At 45.7% G+C, this 16,498-nt stretch overlaps 1 protein-coding gene across 1 annotated transcript in view; it reads right to left on the bottom strand.

The window, feature by feature from the left end:
* The window catches only part of bop1 (BOP1 ribosomal biogenesis factor), a 170,269-nt gene that overhangs the window by 30,699 nt on the left and 123,072 nt on the right, over nucleotides 1-16,498 (bottom strand). The window contains exons 6-9 of the mRNA XM_078536128.1: nucleotides 8,306-8,407; nucleotides 6,231-6,443; nucleotides 1,356-1,517; nucleotides 750-830 (exon numbers count right to left, since the gene is read on the bottom strand). Of these exons, the coding sequence (XP_078392254.1) occupies nucleotides 750-830; nucleotides 1,356-1,517; nucleotides 6,231-6,443; nucleotides 8,306-8,407 (558 nt within the window). The remainder of the gene's footprint in view (nucleotides 1-749; nucleotides 831-1,355; nucleotides 1,518-6,230; nucleotides 6,444-8,305; nucleotides 8,408-16,498) is intronic.

Here is a 16,498-nt window from a genome sequence, read left to right as displayed (position 1 = left end):
CTGTGACATCTTTTGATTATCTGCTCCTGTCAATGCTTGCTTGTCCCTACAACCACCACTCCCCCCCCCACTCCCACCTTAAACCAGCTTATATTTCACCCCTCTCCTAATATTACTCAGTTCTGTTGAAGGGTCATGAGGACTTGAAACATCAACTCTTTTCTTCTCCGCCGATGCTGCCAGACCTGCTGAGTTTTTCCAGGTGATTCTGTTTTGGTTTTGGATTTCCAGCATCCGCAGTAGTTTTTTGTTTTTATTTATTGCCCATCTCTAAGTGCCCTTGAGAAGGTGGTGAGTCACCTTCTTGAGCCGCAGGAGGCCACGTGGTGTGGTACACCCACAGTGCTGTTAGGGAGGGAGTTCCAGGATTTTGACCCAGCAACAGTGAAGGAACGGTGATATATTTCCAAGTCAGGATGGTGTGTGGCTTGGAGGGGGACTTCCAGGTGGTGGTGGTGTTCCCATGCTTCTGCTGCCCTTGTCCTTCTAGGTGGTAGAAGCCACAAGTTTGAAAGGTGTCGTCAAAGGAATCTCGGTGAGTTGCTGTAGTGCATCTTGTATAGGGTACACACTGCTGCCACTGTGACCTGCACCCATTCCCATTAACAGAACAGACGGCCTCTGGATCCCACCATGCAACCATCGCTGCTGCATGCTTGTAATCGGTGTTGAATGAGTGCACACACAGAAAACCTTTTACACAGAGAATGCTTCAGTGCACAGGCAAAGAGCATGAGGATGGTGCTCACCAGTGCTTGAGTGGTTGGAAATGGCTGGAGATCCTTCGGTTTGGGAAGCTTGGGTATCAGATCTTCTGGGTCCACATTCACCTAGAGGAAATCAAACAAAGTAAATTAACTACTGCAGCAGTGAGCGGAAGACGCAGCAGAGTAATTCACGGCCAAGCAAAACACAAAAAAAAATCAGGACACTGTAGAAAAAACATTCCACATCAACAAGTCTCCTTGCAGTTCTGAGGCAGTGCTGTACTGTGGGAAGTGTCAGCTTTAACACTGGCTTTGGCTGCCCCCTCAGCTGCATGTGAAAGATCCTAAGGTAATATTTAAAGTGGAGCTGAAAGCTCTCCTGGTGTTCTGGCCAGAATTTCATAACAACTGCCTGATACAGAGTAACCGTTCATTTACCCAGCTGCTGTGTTTGGGAGTCTTGCTGTGCACTCCGACATAACAGTGACCACAGTTCAAGAGTAATTCATTGTACAAAAATAAAGGGACTACACGTAAATGCAAGTCTTTGAAAACAACTGACCGATCTTGAAAACAAGTACCAGGGCAGCAAATGATCCATTTATTTTCTCCTCTCTGCGCCTTACAATTCAAAAAGTGTGAACCTACCCTCATCTTCCTTTGCCGTGGACAGAGATAGAGATCGAGGCAGCGTTCAAAGCGTTCGTGAATGAAGCGTGAAAATGCAGGCACGGCACGCAAAGATGTGAATTTCTGCGGGAGGAAGTTCAGCTTCCGTTCCTCAGGCTCCTGCTGTTCCCAGGCCAGCCTCTGCAAAAGACAAACATAAAGCAAGCTACATTAGACCAGGTGGAATAAGGAAGGGAGTCAGTGAAGCGAAGCATATACGTTCCTGTTTCTGGGTCACTGCACGTGTACGATTGGTGCACTTGGTAATCACATCCAGAGATGCTGAGAACAGTAATAGTGTTAGGAGGGACCAGGGAGAAGGAATGACTTCATCATCTAGGGCTCCTCACCTTCAGAGAGAGGCACAGTTCATTGGGAACCCTCTGGTGCAGCGATATCTAAACGGTGACTGCAGGGCCACTTACAGCAATACAACCCTGGAAACCTAATGTATGGAACCATTGAAAAGCTACAGTGCAGAAAGAGGCCATTCAACCCATCATGTCTGCACCAGCCAAAGAGGGAAAAAAAGAAACTAGCCGCTCATTTTAATCCCATTTTCCAGCACCTGGTCCATAGCCTTGCAGGTTACAGCACTTCGTATGCAGATCCAGGTACCTTTTAAATGAGTTGAGCGTTTCAACCTCAACCACCAACTTGGCCGTGAATCCCAGACGCCCATCACCCCTTAGTTGAAAAAGCTTTTCCTCATGTCCCCTCTAATCCTTCTACCAATCACCTTAAATCTCTGCCCCCTGGTAATTGATCCCTCAGCTAGGGTCAATTAGGTCACCCCTTAGCTTCATCTGTCTAAGGAAAACAACCCTAGCCTATCCAGTCTCTCCTCAAGGTTGCAATTTTCAAGCCCTGGCAACATTCTTGTAAATCTCCTCTGCACTCTCTCCAGAGCAATTATGTCTTTGCTGTAATGTTGTAACCAGAACTGTACACCAATTTCTGGCTGTGGCCTAACCAGCATTTTATACAGCTCTATCATTACATCCCTGCTTTTGTATTCAATACCTTGCGCAATAAAGGAAAGCATTCCATACGCTTTCTTGACGACCTTGTCCACCTGTCCGGCCACTTTCAAGGACCTGTGGACAAGCACTCCAAGGTCCTCACTTCCTCCACGCCTCTCAATAACTTCCTGTTTATTGAATATTCCCTTGCTTTGTGTGCCCTCTCCAAATACATTACCTCACACTTTTCCAGATTGAATTCCATTTGGAGTCGTCAGCTATTCTCTTCACTATCAACTACACGGCCAATTTTTGTGTCATCCGCAAATTTCCCAATCATGCCTCCCACGTTTAAGTCTAAATCATTAATATATACAACAAACAACAAGTCCCCAACACTGAGACCTGTGGAACACCACTGGAAACTGTTTTCCATTCGCAAAAACATCCATCAACCATTACTCTTTGTTTCCTGCCACTGAGCCAATTTTGGATCCAATCTGCCATTTTCCCCTGTATCCCATGAGATCTCACTTTCCTGACCAGTCTGCCATGCAGGACCTTATCAAATGTCTTACTGAAATCCATGTAGACACCATCTACTACACTACCCTCATCAATCCTCCTTGTTACTTCCTCTGCTGCTTTGTCCTTGTTTGAACTTCATGGATCGAGAGGTTTGGAATGGGCTCTCTTTATAACTGTTGCCATATTACTGGATAAATGTTTATTCAAAGCAAGTTCCATTGCATCAATTGCTCGATGGGAATGAACAGGCATAGGACAGGTGGTTCCCCCATAGCCCTATCCCATCCCATGGCTCCCTGGTGCACACCAGTGAAGTTAACAATGACGAAAGGTTAGTAGAGACATGAATCAAAGGGATCATTCAGCCCATCCAGCGCATCCCTCCCACCACCACCACTACCACCCCCCTCCCCAATCACAGCAATATTAAAAGTACTAGACTAGCAACCCTGAGTTGCAATCCCACTATTGCAGGATGTGAAGTAAAATGACAAAAAAAATCTGGTGATCGGTGAAGCCAGCACAAGATCAAATAATCACGAAAGCTGCCCGGGTGTTGAAAGAATAATGTGTTGCCACAATGTCGTGATTTCTATCTATTGGTTACAGAAATATTGTTCATTTTCCCCCAGGCGCAGTCACATTGTGGACATGACCAGCAAGGTGAGTGTGAGTGGCAAGAGTTCGTGTGTTCCCTCAGAATAAGTCTTGGGGGTGGGTGGAGCGGTTTACGGGAAAAATGGGCGTTCAAACCATCACCTCCCTCCTGCCAAAGCATCATCTCTGGCTACTGCAATGTCTTATTGCTCCATCGTGGTGGTGTAATGGTAATGTCACTGAACTGGTAATCCTGAGGTCCAGGCTAATTCACTAGTGGAATCTGAATTCAATTAATAAATCTAGAATATAAAGCTGGTCTCACAAGTGGTGACCATGACAACTATCATCAATTACTGTAAAAAAAAACCCCATCAGATTTACTAATGTCCTTTAGGGAAGGAAATCTGCTATCCTTACCCAGTCTGGCTGAAATATCACTCTTAACTGCCCTCTGAAATGGCCGAGCAAGCCACTCAGTTTCAAGGGTAATGACGACGGGCAACAAATGTTTGCCTTGTCGGCAACACTCACATCCAATGAGAGAATAAATAAAAATGGGGGCTGGGGTGGGGGGAAGCTAGAACTAGGAGGCACAGTTTCAAAATAAGGAGTCTCCCATTGGAGACAGAGATGAGGAGGAATTTGTTCTCTGAGTTGTTAGTCTGTGGAATTCTCCTCTCCAGAGAGCAGTGGAGGGAAAGAAAAATTCCAAGGGGAGGATCCACCATCTGTGGTTAACTAAATAAATTAAAAATAGCATCAAATTTAAAGAAATAGCATATCATTGCGCAAAGATGATTGGCAGGTCAGAAGATTGGATAAAGTATTAAAAAAATAGCAAAGAACGACCAAAAGATTGATAAGGAAGGAAAAATTAGGGTACGAGAGAAAGCTAGCTAGAAATACAAAGGCAGATAGTAAGAGTTTCTATAAATACTTAAAGAAAAAAGTTAACAAAGCGAGCGCTGGTCCTATAGAGAGAGCGTCTGGGGAAATAATGGAAAATAAGGAGTTGGCAAATGAATTGAATTAGTATTTTGCACTGGCCTTCACCACAGACTATACGAGTAACATCCCAGAAATAACTGTAAATCAGGAAATAGGAGGGAGGAACTTGGAAAAATTACAATCACCAGGGAAGTGGCACTGAGAAAATTGCTGGAGCTGCGGGCTGACAAGTCTCCGGGTCCTGCTGAACTTCATCTTAGGGTTTTAAAAGAAGTGGCTAGTGAGATAGTTGATGCGTTGGTTTTAATTTTCCAAAATTTCCTAGATTTGGGGAAGGTTCCATTAGATTGGAAAATAGTGAATGTAACTCCTTTATTCAAAAAGGGAGACAGAAAAGAGGAAACTACAGGCCAGTTAGCCTAACATCTGTCGTAGGGAAAATGTTAGAAGCTAGCATTAAAGACATTATACAGGGCTCTTGGAAAAATTCAGGGTAATGGGGCAGAGTTAACATGGTTTTATGAAAGGGAAATCGTGTTTAACCAGTTTATTGGAGTTCTTTGAAGGTTTCACATGTGCTGTGGATAAAGGGGAACCAGTGGATGTGCTGTATTGAGATTTCCAGAAGGCATTTGATAAGGTGCCGCATCAAAGGTTATTGCAAAAAATAAAAGCTCATGGTGTAGGGGGCAACATATTAGCCTGGAGAGAAGATTGGCTGGCTAACAGGAAACATAAGGTAGACATAAATTGGTCTTTTTCTAGTTGACAGGATGTAACGAGTGGTGTGGCACAGGGATCAGTGCTGAGACCTCAACTTTTTAACAATTTATGAGACCACATCTGGAGTACTTTGTACAGCATTGGTCTCCTTATTTAGAGAAGGATGTAAATGCATAAGAAGCAGTTCAGTGAAGGTTTACTAATACCCTGATTTATCGAGCTGTCTTATGGGGAAAGGCTGGACAAGGCTAGGCTTGTATCTACTGGAGTTTAGAAGAGTAAGACTTGATTGAAACATACAAGATCCCGAAGGGTCTCGACAGGGTCAATGTGGAGAGGATGTTTCCTTTTGTGGTAGAATCTAATGCTAGGGGCCACTGCTTAAAAATAAGGGGTTGCCCATTAAGACAGAGATGAGGAGAATTTTTTTTCTCTCAGAGAGTCTTGAGTCTTTGGAACTCTTTTCCTCAAAAGGCGGTGGAAGCAGAGTCTTTGAATATTTTTAACACTGAGGTAGGTAGATTCTTGATAAGCAAGGGGGTGAAAGGTTCTCGTGGGGAAGGTGGGAATGTGGAGTTGAGGTTACAATTAGATCAGTCATGATCTTATTGAATGGCGGAGCAGGCTCGAGGGGCCGAGTGGCCTACTCCTGCTCCTGATTCACATGTTCATATTGAATATTTTCAAGGCTGAGTTACACAGATTCTTGAATAACAAGGGAGTCCAAGGTTATTTGGTGGGGTGGGCAGGAAAGTGGAGTTAAGGCCACATCAGATCAGCCATGATCTTATTGAATGGTGGAGCAGGCTCAAAGGCCTGAATGACCTTATAGCTCTGGTCTGAGGTGTGTAATATCAGTACGTACATGCACTGGGCAGAGACCTGTTTTTGGGTGGGTAGGTTCTTGATCACTTTCTGTGGATACTCCTGATGCTGAAGAGTCAATAGAATACCTCCAACAGGTGATTTCTAGCAGATTACTAGAAGAAGCTGAAGGTCATAGCTATTGACAAGTTAGCCATCAAGTGTAACCATTAAGGAACCAAAGGCAGCGCTCAGATTGGATATGCCATGCAGCAGAGGGACTCCTCACCTCCTCCTCCGTTAATAGATACTCAGGCGGGGGATTATAAGACTCCTCATGCCCTGGGAGCTTCAGCTTTGGTGCAGGGATGTGCATTTTATGCCGACCCAGGATTGCATTGGGATCTTCCTGTGCCCACAGGTCATAGTACAGTGGCGTGTCACCTCGTGGCTTGCGTGGTTTGATCCAGCCTAGTTTTATTGCATTGACAAGTTTCGATACCTGCAGGATGAAAGAGAGTTCAAATATAAAAGCACAGTTAAAGCTTCAACATAACAGGAGCATGGGGGTAAAGACTGAAGCCCAATGTTTTTCCCTGGCCGTTAGTTTAGGCACACTCTCTTACTCTTGCTTTTAATCAACTGAGTTCAAATTCTTCAGCTGTCGTCAAGCCTCCATTAAAATTGCTCTAGATAGCTGATAAAAGGCAAGTTATTTTCTCTAAAAAAAGAGATAGGGAGTAATTGGAAGCCCTTCCATCATTCGATATGCAGAGATGCACCAAAACTAATAGGGTACAGACTGTAGGGGTTATTATGCAAATTTACAACACAGCATAAGGCCATTCTGCCCATCGAGCCTGTGCTGGCTCTTTGATAGAGCAGTTGTGATTAGGCCCACAACCCTGCCTTTTGTCTGTAACCCGCAGTCCCTCAGCCTCGAGGACCTGTCCGACTGCCCTTCACAATTATCTACAGAATCAGGCCCCATCACCTTTTCAGGTCGAGCATTTCAGATCCCGACAACTCTGAGATCCACCTCCCCTCAATTTTTTTGCCAATGCTTTTGAAGCTCTGACCTTCAGTTATTGACCCAATCAACCGAGGGGATAGTTTACTGTCCACTCTTTCAAAACCTCACATCAATCTGAAAGCCTCTGTTCGGTCCTCTTAAGGTCCTCCAGGGGGAACAGTCCAAACTTTTCCAACCTCTCCTCATAACTGAAGTCCCTTATCCCTGTAATATCCTGGTAAGCTTTGTACTGGGATGATAACCAACGCTCACAAATTCAAATCCCAACACTGGTAAAGTATAACATTTAGTTAATTAAATTTGTGTTATAATTTGCGAGCTGGCACCAGAAAATAGCCTGAAAGTAACAAGCCCCCCAAACTACTTTACTAATGTCCATCAGGGAAAGGAAGCTCCCTCTTTTCCAGTCCAGCCTACATGTGACTCCACTCCCACACTATGGGATTAATTTTTAATGCCCTTGGAGCAAATAGTGATGGGCAATTACTGCAGCCTTGTCACATGTTCCCTACGTCCCGAGGATAAACTAAAAAACAAAGCTCGGCAGTGCACTGATTTCCAAAGGGAATCTGAATCGTCTGGATGGCCCCATTGACATTCCCATCAGTTAAAACAGGCAGGCAGAGGTTGGAGCAATAGAAGACCATTGTTTCACACAGACTGAAAAAACAAACTGAACACCAGCCATACGCACCAACTCAAGGGATCTGTCGCAGATGACAAATTGCAGAGGGCAGTTATAATTTAGTTTCTGCATCACTGAAATGCACGATGCATGGTATAACTCCTGTCTGGAGGTTGCTGATCTGTGCGCAATTGGAGCTTTAGTAAAAAGGTGAAGCAACTTTTCAGGTGGTCAGTACACACAAGCTGCAGTGTCAGGTCACATCTGGAAATTTATGGGGAGCTCAGGTTATCTGCTGAACAGCCATTTATTTCAGCATGCATAGGCTTGAGTTTGGTTTAGCCAAGGATACTTTCTCGGCCTTGTCCAATGTTACCTGCAGTTTTGCTCTAGCTCCTTTGCGGCAAGGGGAAGAACTATTCAACAGCCATAAATAAAAATACCTGGAAAAACTCAGCAGGTCTGACAGCATCTGCAGAGAGGAACACAGTTAACGTTTCGAGTCCGTTTGACTCTTCAACAGAACAGTTCTGTTGAAGGGTCATACGGACTCGAAACGTTAACTGTGTTCCTCTCCGCAGATGCTGTCAGACCTGCTGAGTTTTTCCAGGTATTTTTATTTTTGTTTTGGATTTCCAGCATCCGCAGTTTTTTTGCTTTTATTCAACAGCCATGGTGTGGCTCAGGAATGATCGTTGGGTCTTACCTTCTCCTTCTCGATGAGCGATGGAATGAAGCTGCGCTTGTGTGCTGGATGGTTGGTCACTGGGTGAATCATCGTCTCATGCGTAAAGAAATCAATGGAGGGCTAAACAAGGAGAAGTGTTAATTTCAGACTCTGTTCAAGACACATAACCACTGACACAGACCAAGCTTAGCGTCAGCTCCAGCTTTGGCCTGTGAAAGCCGATCACTTCCCCCAAGAGCTGACAAACACACACCAAACTTCAATGTGCTTAAGTACAGCACAAGTCAGAATCAGTGGAATAAAAACAGAAAATGCTGGAAAAACTCAGCAGTTCTGACAATTGAGTACGTAGGACTCTTCTTCAGAGCTCAGTTCAGACCCTTCTGTCAGAGCTTTTCCAGCATTTTCTGTCTTTATTTCAGATTTCCACCATCTGCAGTATTTTGCTTTCATATCAGAATCAGTAGAGAATGGGAGTGTGGTGTGAGGAGGTTGGGATTAGGATGGGTGGGATATTGAAAGGTACGGGGCAGGGTGAGCAACTGTCCCTTAGTTTACAGGACTGTCCCATAATTAAGAGCACTGCCCCATGTTGCATGCATCCAGAACACTGTTTTTCCTGTAATTCAGACCTTCAAGTTTCGTGTATGTGCAATACCTACTCTGCTCCCTTTACTCTGCACACTTTAACAGCTCTGGCAGCACAGCAATCAACCCCACCCCCCTCAGATCTGGCAGCACCCCATCTCCAACGCTCTAGTGCCACGGTATCTCTTAATTTTCTCCATGAGAGTTGGTCACGCTGGTGTGGGGAGTGAGGGGGAGAGTGGGATTAGACTAGATGGGATTTAACGGATACAGGGAGTGAGGGGGAGAGTGGGATTAGACTGGGTGGGATATTAAAGGGTGTGGGGAGTGAGGGGGAGAGTGGGATTAGACTGGGTGGGATATTAAAGGGTGTGGGGAGTGAGGGGGAGAGTGGGATTAGACTGGGTGGGATATTAAAGGGTGCAGGGAGTGAGGGGAGAGTGGAATTAGTTTTTTTAAAAATTCATTCAGGGAATGTGAGCTTCGCTGGCCGGCCCAGCATTTATTGCCCATCTCTAATTGCCCTTGAGAAGGTGGGGGTGGTGAGCTGCCTCTTAACCGCTGCAGTCCATGTGCTGTAGGTACACCCACAGTGCAGTTAGGGAGGGTGTTCCAGGATTTTGACCCAGCGACAGTGAAGGAATGGCGCGAAGAAATGAAGTTAGACTGGGTGGGATAATGAAAGGGCGCAGGGAGTGAGGGGGAGAATGGGATTAGACAGGGTGGGATATTAAAGGTACAGGGAGTGGGATTATAAATGTGGGGAAGCTGCCCAGTCTATAAGAGTTGAAATAATGCAGTTGGGAACGATTCCTAGCCCGTGTTATATCTGACCCGAGAGTTCTTAATGCAAATACTAGCTATAAAATAAGGGAATGGGGAATTAGGAGGTGGTGGCGGTGGAGGGGGGGAGAAAATAATTCACTGCCAGCACCAGAATCGTTTACTCCAATAAATATAGGGGGAAAAATTCCTTTAAAAGGTCACCTGCCTCAAGGCATTTAGTCTGTCCCCAAGGGCCAATGGTTAGACTGATTTCACCAACTCCAGGCCAACCTGTGAGTGTTTTTGAAAGAACAGACCGCATTCATTGGGATGAAGTATGTCCAGAGGAATTCAATGTAAATTCTTTGGGTAGAAATTTTGAACTTCAGCCCAAGTTAGGAAACTATTAAAAAAAAATCCTTCGAGTAACCCTTTGCACTCAAAACATCCTCAGTGGGTCACAACCACTAATAAACTCGTGGCCTTAGAGGCGTGCACGTTGTCTGCAACCAGGCTTTATACCACGCCATGTTCATTTACAATGGTTCTTTCATAGAATCTTACAGCACTGGAGGATATTCGGCCCATAAGACATAGGAGCAGAAATTAGGTCATTCGGCCCATCGAGTCTGCTCCGCCATTCAATCATGGCTGATAAGTTTCTCAACCCCATTCTCCCGCCTTCTCCCCGTAACCTTTCATCCCCTTACCAATCAAGAACCTATCTATCTCCGTCTTAAATACACTTAATGACCTGGCCTCCACAGCCTTCTGTGGCAATGAATTCCATAGATTCACCACTCTCTGGCTAAAGAAGTTTCTCCTCATCTCTGTTCTAAAAGGTCTTCCCTTTACTCTGAGGCTGTGCCCTCGGGTCCTAGTCTCTCCTACTAATGGAAATATCTTCCCCACGTCCACTCTATCCAGGCCTTTCAGTATTCTGTAAGTTTCAATCAGATCCCCCCTCATCCTTCTAAACTCCATCGAGTATAGACCCAGAGTCCTCAAACGTTGCTCATATGTTAAGCCTTTCATTCCTGGGATCGTTCTCGTGAACCTCCTCTGGACCCTCTCCAGGGCCAGAACATCCTTCCTGAGGTATGGGGCCCAAAATTTCTCACAATATTCTAAATGTGGTCTGACCAGAACCTTATAAAGCCTCAGCAGCACATCCCTGCTTTTATATTCTAGTCCTCTCAAAATAAATGCCAACATTGCATTTGCCTTCCTAACTACTGACTCAACCTGCAAGTTAACCTTAAGAGAATCCTGGACTAGGACTCCCAAGTCCCTTTGCACTCCAGATTTCTGAATTCTCTCTCCATTTAGAAAATAGTCTATGCCTCTATTCTTCCTACCACAGTGCATGACCTCACACTTCCCCACGTTGTATTCCATCTGCCACTTCTTTGCCCATTCTCCTAACCTGTCCAAATCCTTCTGCAGCCTCCCCGCCTCCTCAATATTACCTGTCCCTCCACCTATCTTTGTATCATTTGCAAACTTAGCCAGGATGCCCTCAGTTCCTTCATCTAGATCATTAATGTATAAAGTGAAAAGTTGTGGTCCCAACACTGACCCCTGCGGAACTCCAACAGTCACCGGCCGCCATCCTGAGAAGGACCCCCTTATCCCCACTCTCTGCCTCCTGCCAGACAGCCAATCTTCTATCCATGCTAAAACCTTGCCTCTAATACCATGGGCTCTTATCTTACTGAGCAGCCTCCTGTGCGGCACCTTGTCAAAGGCCTTCTGGAAGTCCAAGTAGATAACATCCATTGGCTCTCCTTTGTCTAACCTACTCGTTACCTCCTCAAAGAATTCTAACAGATTTGTCAGGCATGACCTCCCCTTGATGAAACCATGCTGACTTTGCCCGATTTCACCATGCACTTCCAAGTATTCTGAAATCTCATCCTTAATAATGGACTCTAAAATCTTACCAACGACCGAGGTCAGGCTAATCGGCCTGTAATTTCCCGTCTTTTGCCTCACTCCCTTCTTAAACAGGGGGGTTACATTAGCGATTTTCCAGTCCTCTGGGACTCTCCCTGACTCCAGTGATTCCTGAAAGATCACCACTAACGCCTCCACTATCTCTTCAGCTATTTCCTTCAGAACTCTGGGATGTAATCCATCTGGTCCAGGTGATTTATCCACCTTCAGACCTTTCAGTTTTCCTAGCACCTTCTCCTTGGTAATAGCCACCATACTCACCTCTGCCCCCCCGACTCTCTTGAACTTTGGGGGTGTCACTCGTGTCTTCCACTGTGAAGACTGACACAAAGTACCTGTTCAGTTCCTCCGCCATTTCTTTGTTCCCCACTACTACTTCTCCAGCGTCATTTTCCAGTGGCCCAATGTCCACATTTGCCTCTCTCTTACCCTTTATACATTTAAAAAAACTCTTGCAATCTTCTTTTATATTACTGGCTAGTTTACCCTCATATTTAATCTTCTCCCTCCTTATTTATTTTTTAGTTGTCCTCTGTTGGTCTTTGTAGGCTTCCCAATCCCCTGGTTTCCCACTGCTCTTCGCCACATTGTATGCTTTCTCTTTAGCTTTTATGCTGTCCCTGACTTCCCTTGTCAGCCATGGTTGCCTCGTCCTCCCTTTAGTATGCTTCTTCTTCCTTGGGATGAATTTTTGCTGTGTCTCCCAAATTACTCCCAGAAACTCCTGCCATTGCTGTTCCACTGTCTTTCCTGCTCGGCTCATCTCCCAGTCAATTCTGGCCAGCTCCTCCCTCATGCCTCTGTAGTTGCCTTTATTCAACTGTAATACCGTTACATCTGATTCCAGCTTTTTCCTCTCAAACTGCAGGGTAAATTCTATCACATTATGGTCACTCCTCCTAAGGGTTCCTTCACCTTAAGCTCCCTTATCAAATCTGCCTCTTTACACATCACTAAATCTAGAATTGCCTGTTCGCTAGTGGGCTCCACCACAAGCTGCTCCAAAAAGCCATCTCGTAAATATTCCACAAATTCTTTTTCTTGGGATCCACTATCAACCTGATTTTCCCAGTCTACCTGCATATTGAAATCCCCCATGATCACTGTAACCTTGCCTTTCTTACACACCTTTTCTATCTCCTGGTGTATCTTGTGCCCCACATCCTGACCACTGTTCGGAGGCCTGTACATAACTCCCATTATGGTTTTTTTACCTTTGCGGTTCCTCAACTCTACCCACACAGATTCCACATCATTTGACTCGACATCATTTCTTGCTATCGATTTAATTTCATTTCTTACTAACAAAGCAACCCCACCCCCTCTGCCAACCTGCCTATCTTTTTGATAGGATGTATATTCTTGGATATTTAGCTCCCAGTCCTGATCCCCTTGCAGTCATGTCTCCGTAATGCCCACCACATCATACCTGCCAATTTCAATCTGCGCCACAAGCTCATTTACCTTATTTCGTATACTGCGTGCATTCAGATACAACACCTTCAGTCCTGTATTTCCCGTCCCCTTTCTCATTGTCGTCCCTTTATCTGATGTGCTTGAAGTTAGATTCCTAGCCCTTTCCAAACACTCTGTCCTATTTTGTGTTCTGGAGACTTTAATAGCCTCTCCTGGGCTCTCCTTTCTTTTCAGTATTTTCATAATTTTCCATGAAGTTGAATCCACCCCCCCCACACGCTAACCTGCTGCTTTGTTTCCCATTAGTCATGCTTCTTGGAGTTTTACCCTTCCCTCCAGGCCCATTGTGCCTGTGCTAGTTCTTTGAAAGCGCTATCCTATTAGTCCCATCTCCTGCTCTTTCTCCATATCTCTGCAATTGTTTTTCCTTCTGTTATAAAACAATGTTTTACATCAAGAATGATTTTATTTACTGAGTAGACTGAAACCACAGGAGTTTTAAAAAGACTGAAAAACTTTATCGCACAACGAGTGGTTCGGGTCTGGAATGCACGGCCTGGAAGTGTGGTGGAGGCAGATTCAATCGAGGCATTCAAGAGGGCATTAGATGATTATTTGAATAGAAACAACGTGCAGGGGTATGGGGAAAAAGGCAGGGCAATGGCACTGAGTCATAACGCTCATTTGGCAAGCCGGTGCAGATGTGATGGGCCGAATGATCTCCTTCTGCGCCATTAGAATTCTGTGACTGACAACAATATTTTAGGTAACCTAAAAAGCAGTTCATTAGATGGCCAAACATTTACGTAAGTTAACCGTGCAAATCACAATGGAGTTGTGCTGCTGTAAGTAGCCCACACGGGTAGTCAGCCTAAACGAGTCTGAATTGGCCATTCCCTGAACTATTCACAGGCATCCAGACATAACCTGTTATAACATACTCCAGTCTGTTAAATTCAATCACATTGAACAATGGACCAGCTGAGAAGGGGGCTCCACTGACCATTTAATCTAATCATTTTAAACAATGGGCCTGGGATGAAGGTCCCCCTGCTTGCTGTAACCGCATTTACTAACTGGTCAGTTTGTGAATGGAAGTCACATGATAGCAAGTGAACCCTTTGTATAAAGAGAAGAAACTGCTTTTACAGAGCAGGAGTCAGGCAAACCATGAGCAGTGAGAAGAGAACTTGTGGTCCACCTCTCTCCCCCGCAGATAAGCCTGTATCTAGACAGACAAACATTGCAGGCAGGATCTTCAAGATAAACCAACCAGCTGCTGCCTTAGAGGAAAAGACATGGATCATTCGTTAAGGTTTTAAATCGTCCCTGCGCAGAATCCGGAAAGGTTACTGAACACGACCTGAAATCATCCAATGCATCAATCGACAGGATCTGTATATGGCTGACTTTCTTTTGGACATTCCTTGTAACTTGTGCGCGCGTGGGTCGGTGTGCCCGTGGGTCGGTGTGCCCGTGGGTCGGTGTGCCCGTGCGTCGGTGTGCCCGTGCGTCGGTGTGCCCGTGGGTCGGTGTGCTCGTGCGTCGGTGTGCCCGTGGGTCGGTGTGCCCGTGGGTCGGTGTGCTCGTGCGTCGGTGTGCCTGTGGGTCGGTGTGCCCGTGGGTCGGTGTGCCCGTGCGTCGGTGTGCCCGTGGGTCGGTGTGCCCGTGGGTCGGTGTGCCCGTGGGTCGGTGTGGGTGTGGGTCAGTGTGCCTGTGGGTCGGTGTGTGCGTGGGTCGGTGTGCTCGTGCGTCGGTGTGCCTGTGGGTCGGTGTGCCCGTGCGTCGGTGTGCCCGTGGGTCGGTGTGCGTGAGGGTCGGTGTGCGCGTGGGTCGGTGTGCGTGTGTCAGTCTCTCTCGGGTGCTTCTGTGAGTTGGAGTGTTATTTTTATTTTTTATCTACCTTAGTTAAGGACAATAAATACCCTTTCCTTTTCTTTTAAAACTTACAACAAAACCTGTCTGTGTCTTTTACAGTCACAGCACAAACAGTTAGATATTCACTAAATTGACAAACAAATTCTTTAAAAACACATGTTGCAGTCACCTGAGAAGTGGAAAGGGAGGGGAACCATTCTACCACTTCTCCCCTGGCTAGAACATGTCAAGTATTTATTTAATTCCCTTTAGAAAGTTACTATTGAATCTGTTTGACCGCTCTTTCACGCAGCACATTCCAAGTCACAACTCACCACATTGAAAAAAATTTCTCTTCGCCTCCCCAGCTGGTTCTTTTATCGATTACCTTACATTGATGTCCACTCGTTCTGAACCCTCCTGCCACTGCAAACAGTTTCTCCTCATTCAGTCGATCAAAAGGCTCAAAGACTTTCAACATCTCCATCAAAATCTCCCTCTCTCCTTTGCTCAAAAGGAGAATAACTCCAGCTCCTCCCGTCTCTCCACATCATCAATATGCCTCAGCACAGGATTTAATTCGGGGAAATCTCTACACCTTTTCCAAGGCCTTGACTTGTTCATTTAATTTCCCTTTCTCGATTTCAGGAGGCAGAAGGTTGCTGCAGCTACTATGTAATGACACATGCATACTTTAGAAAACCCCCGCAGTAGCCCTGTGATACTGGACTTGCAACCCAAATGTAGATTAGAAACCAAATTCAATAAAGCCAGCAATTTGTGGGCTGCTGGTAGACCAGATTCTGCTACCCATGTCCTACTTCACCCCAAAGGCACCCAGTTATCTATTCCTCACACTCTCACTGTCCAACATTAGCTTCAAATTCCTCACTGCCTAAATTTAAAGTTGTCAGCCACTTGTTGAGATTCTCTCAGCCTCACTCCTTCCAATCGATGTAACCTTCCTCCATCCCTACCCCTGCAAAAACTCTCCATTCCTGGGACACATAGTTTGGAGGCATCTGTCTCCTTCCCTGTGCCCCATTGATGGCTGTGTTTTCCGCTATCAATGCGCCACAAAATCCCTCCCTAAACCCTTTGTTGTTCTCTTTTATTTAACAACCCACCTCTTTGAACAAGTTAGGGGCCATCCCCCCACAGCTCCTTTACCTGAGTGGCCCGTTTCTGACTGTCTCTCTGCGAAGCAGCTTGGGGCATTTGCCCCCATTAAAAGCATTGTTATAAATCAGGGTCGGTATTTGCTGCTGGATTGTGGGGAAAACCTCATGTGCTTCATCAATGCTCTCCAACGAAGGACCAGCCACCCCTCCTGGGGCAGGACCGACAATGGGACTCCAGTCCCACACCAGGTAGCCCTGAGGTGGCTCTTAAAGCCCTCAGGTCAACTAGGAATGAACCTAACAGCTGTGATAGCACCGTCCACATCAAAATTCAATGTGGTGGCTCACCAACTCCACCGCCTTCTCAAAGGCAACGGGGATGGGCAATAAATGCTGGCCGAGCCAATGACCTTAACATCTCATGAAAAAACGGTTTGTAGGGCTCTAGGGAAAGACTGGGAACTAATTGGATAGACCTTTCAAAGAGGTAACCTAGGCACGATGGGCC

This window comes from Cetorhinus maximus, chromosome 3, assembly GCF_964194155.1.
Source record: "Cetorhinus maximus chromosome 3, sCetMax3.hap1.1, whole genome shotgun sequence".
Classification (NCBI taxonomy): Eukaryota; Metazoa; Chordata; class Chondrichthyes; order Lamniformes; family Cetorhinidae; genus Cetorhinus; species Cetorhinus maximus.
Note: the sequence above shows the minus strand (reverse complement) of the source record. Positions and strands in the feature narration are given on the sequence as shown.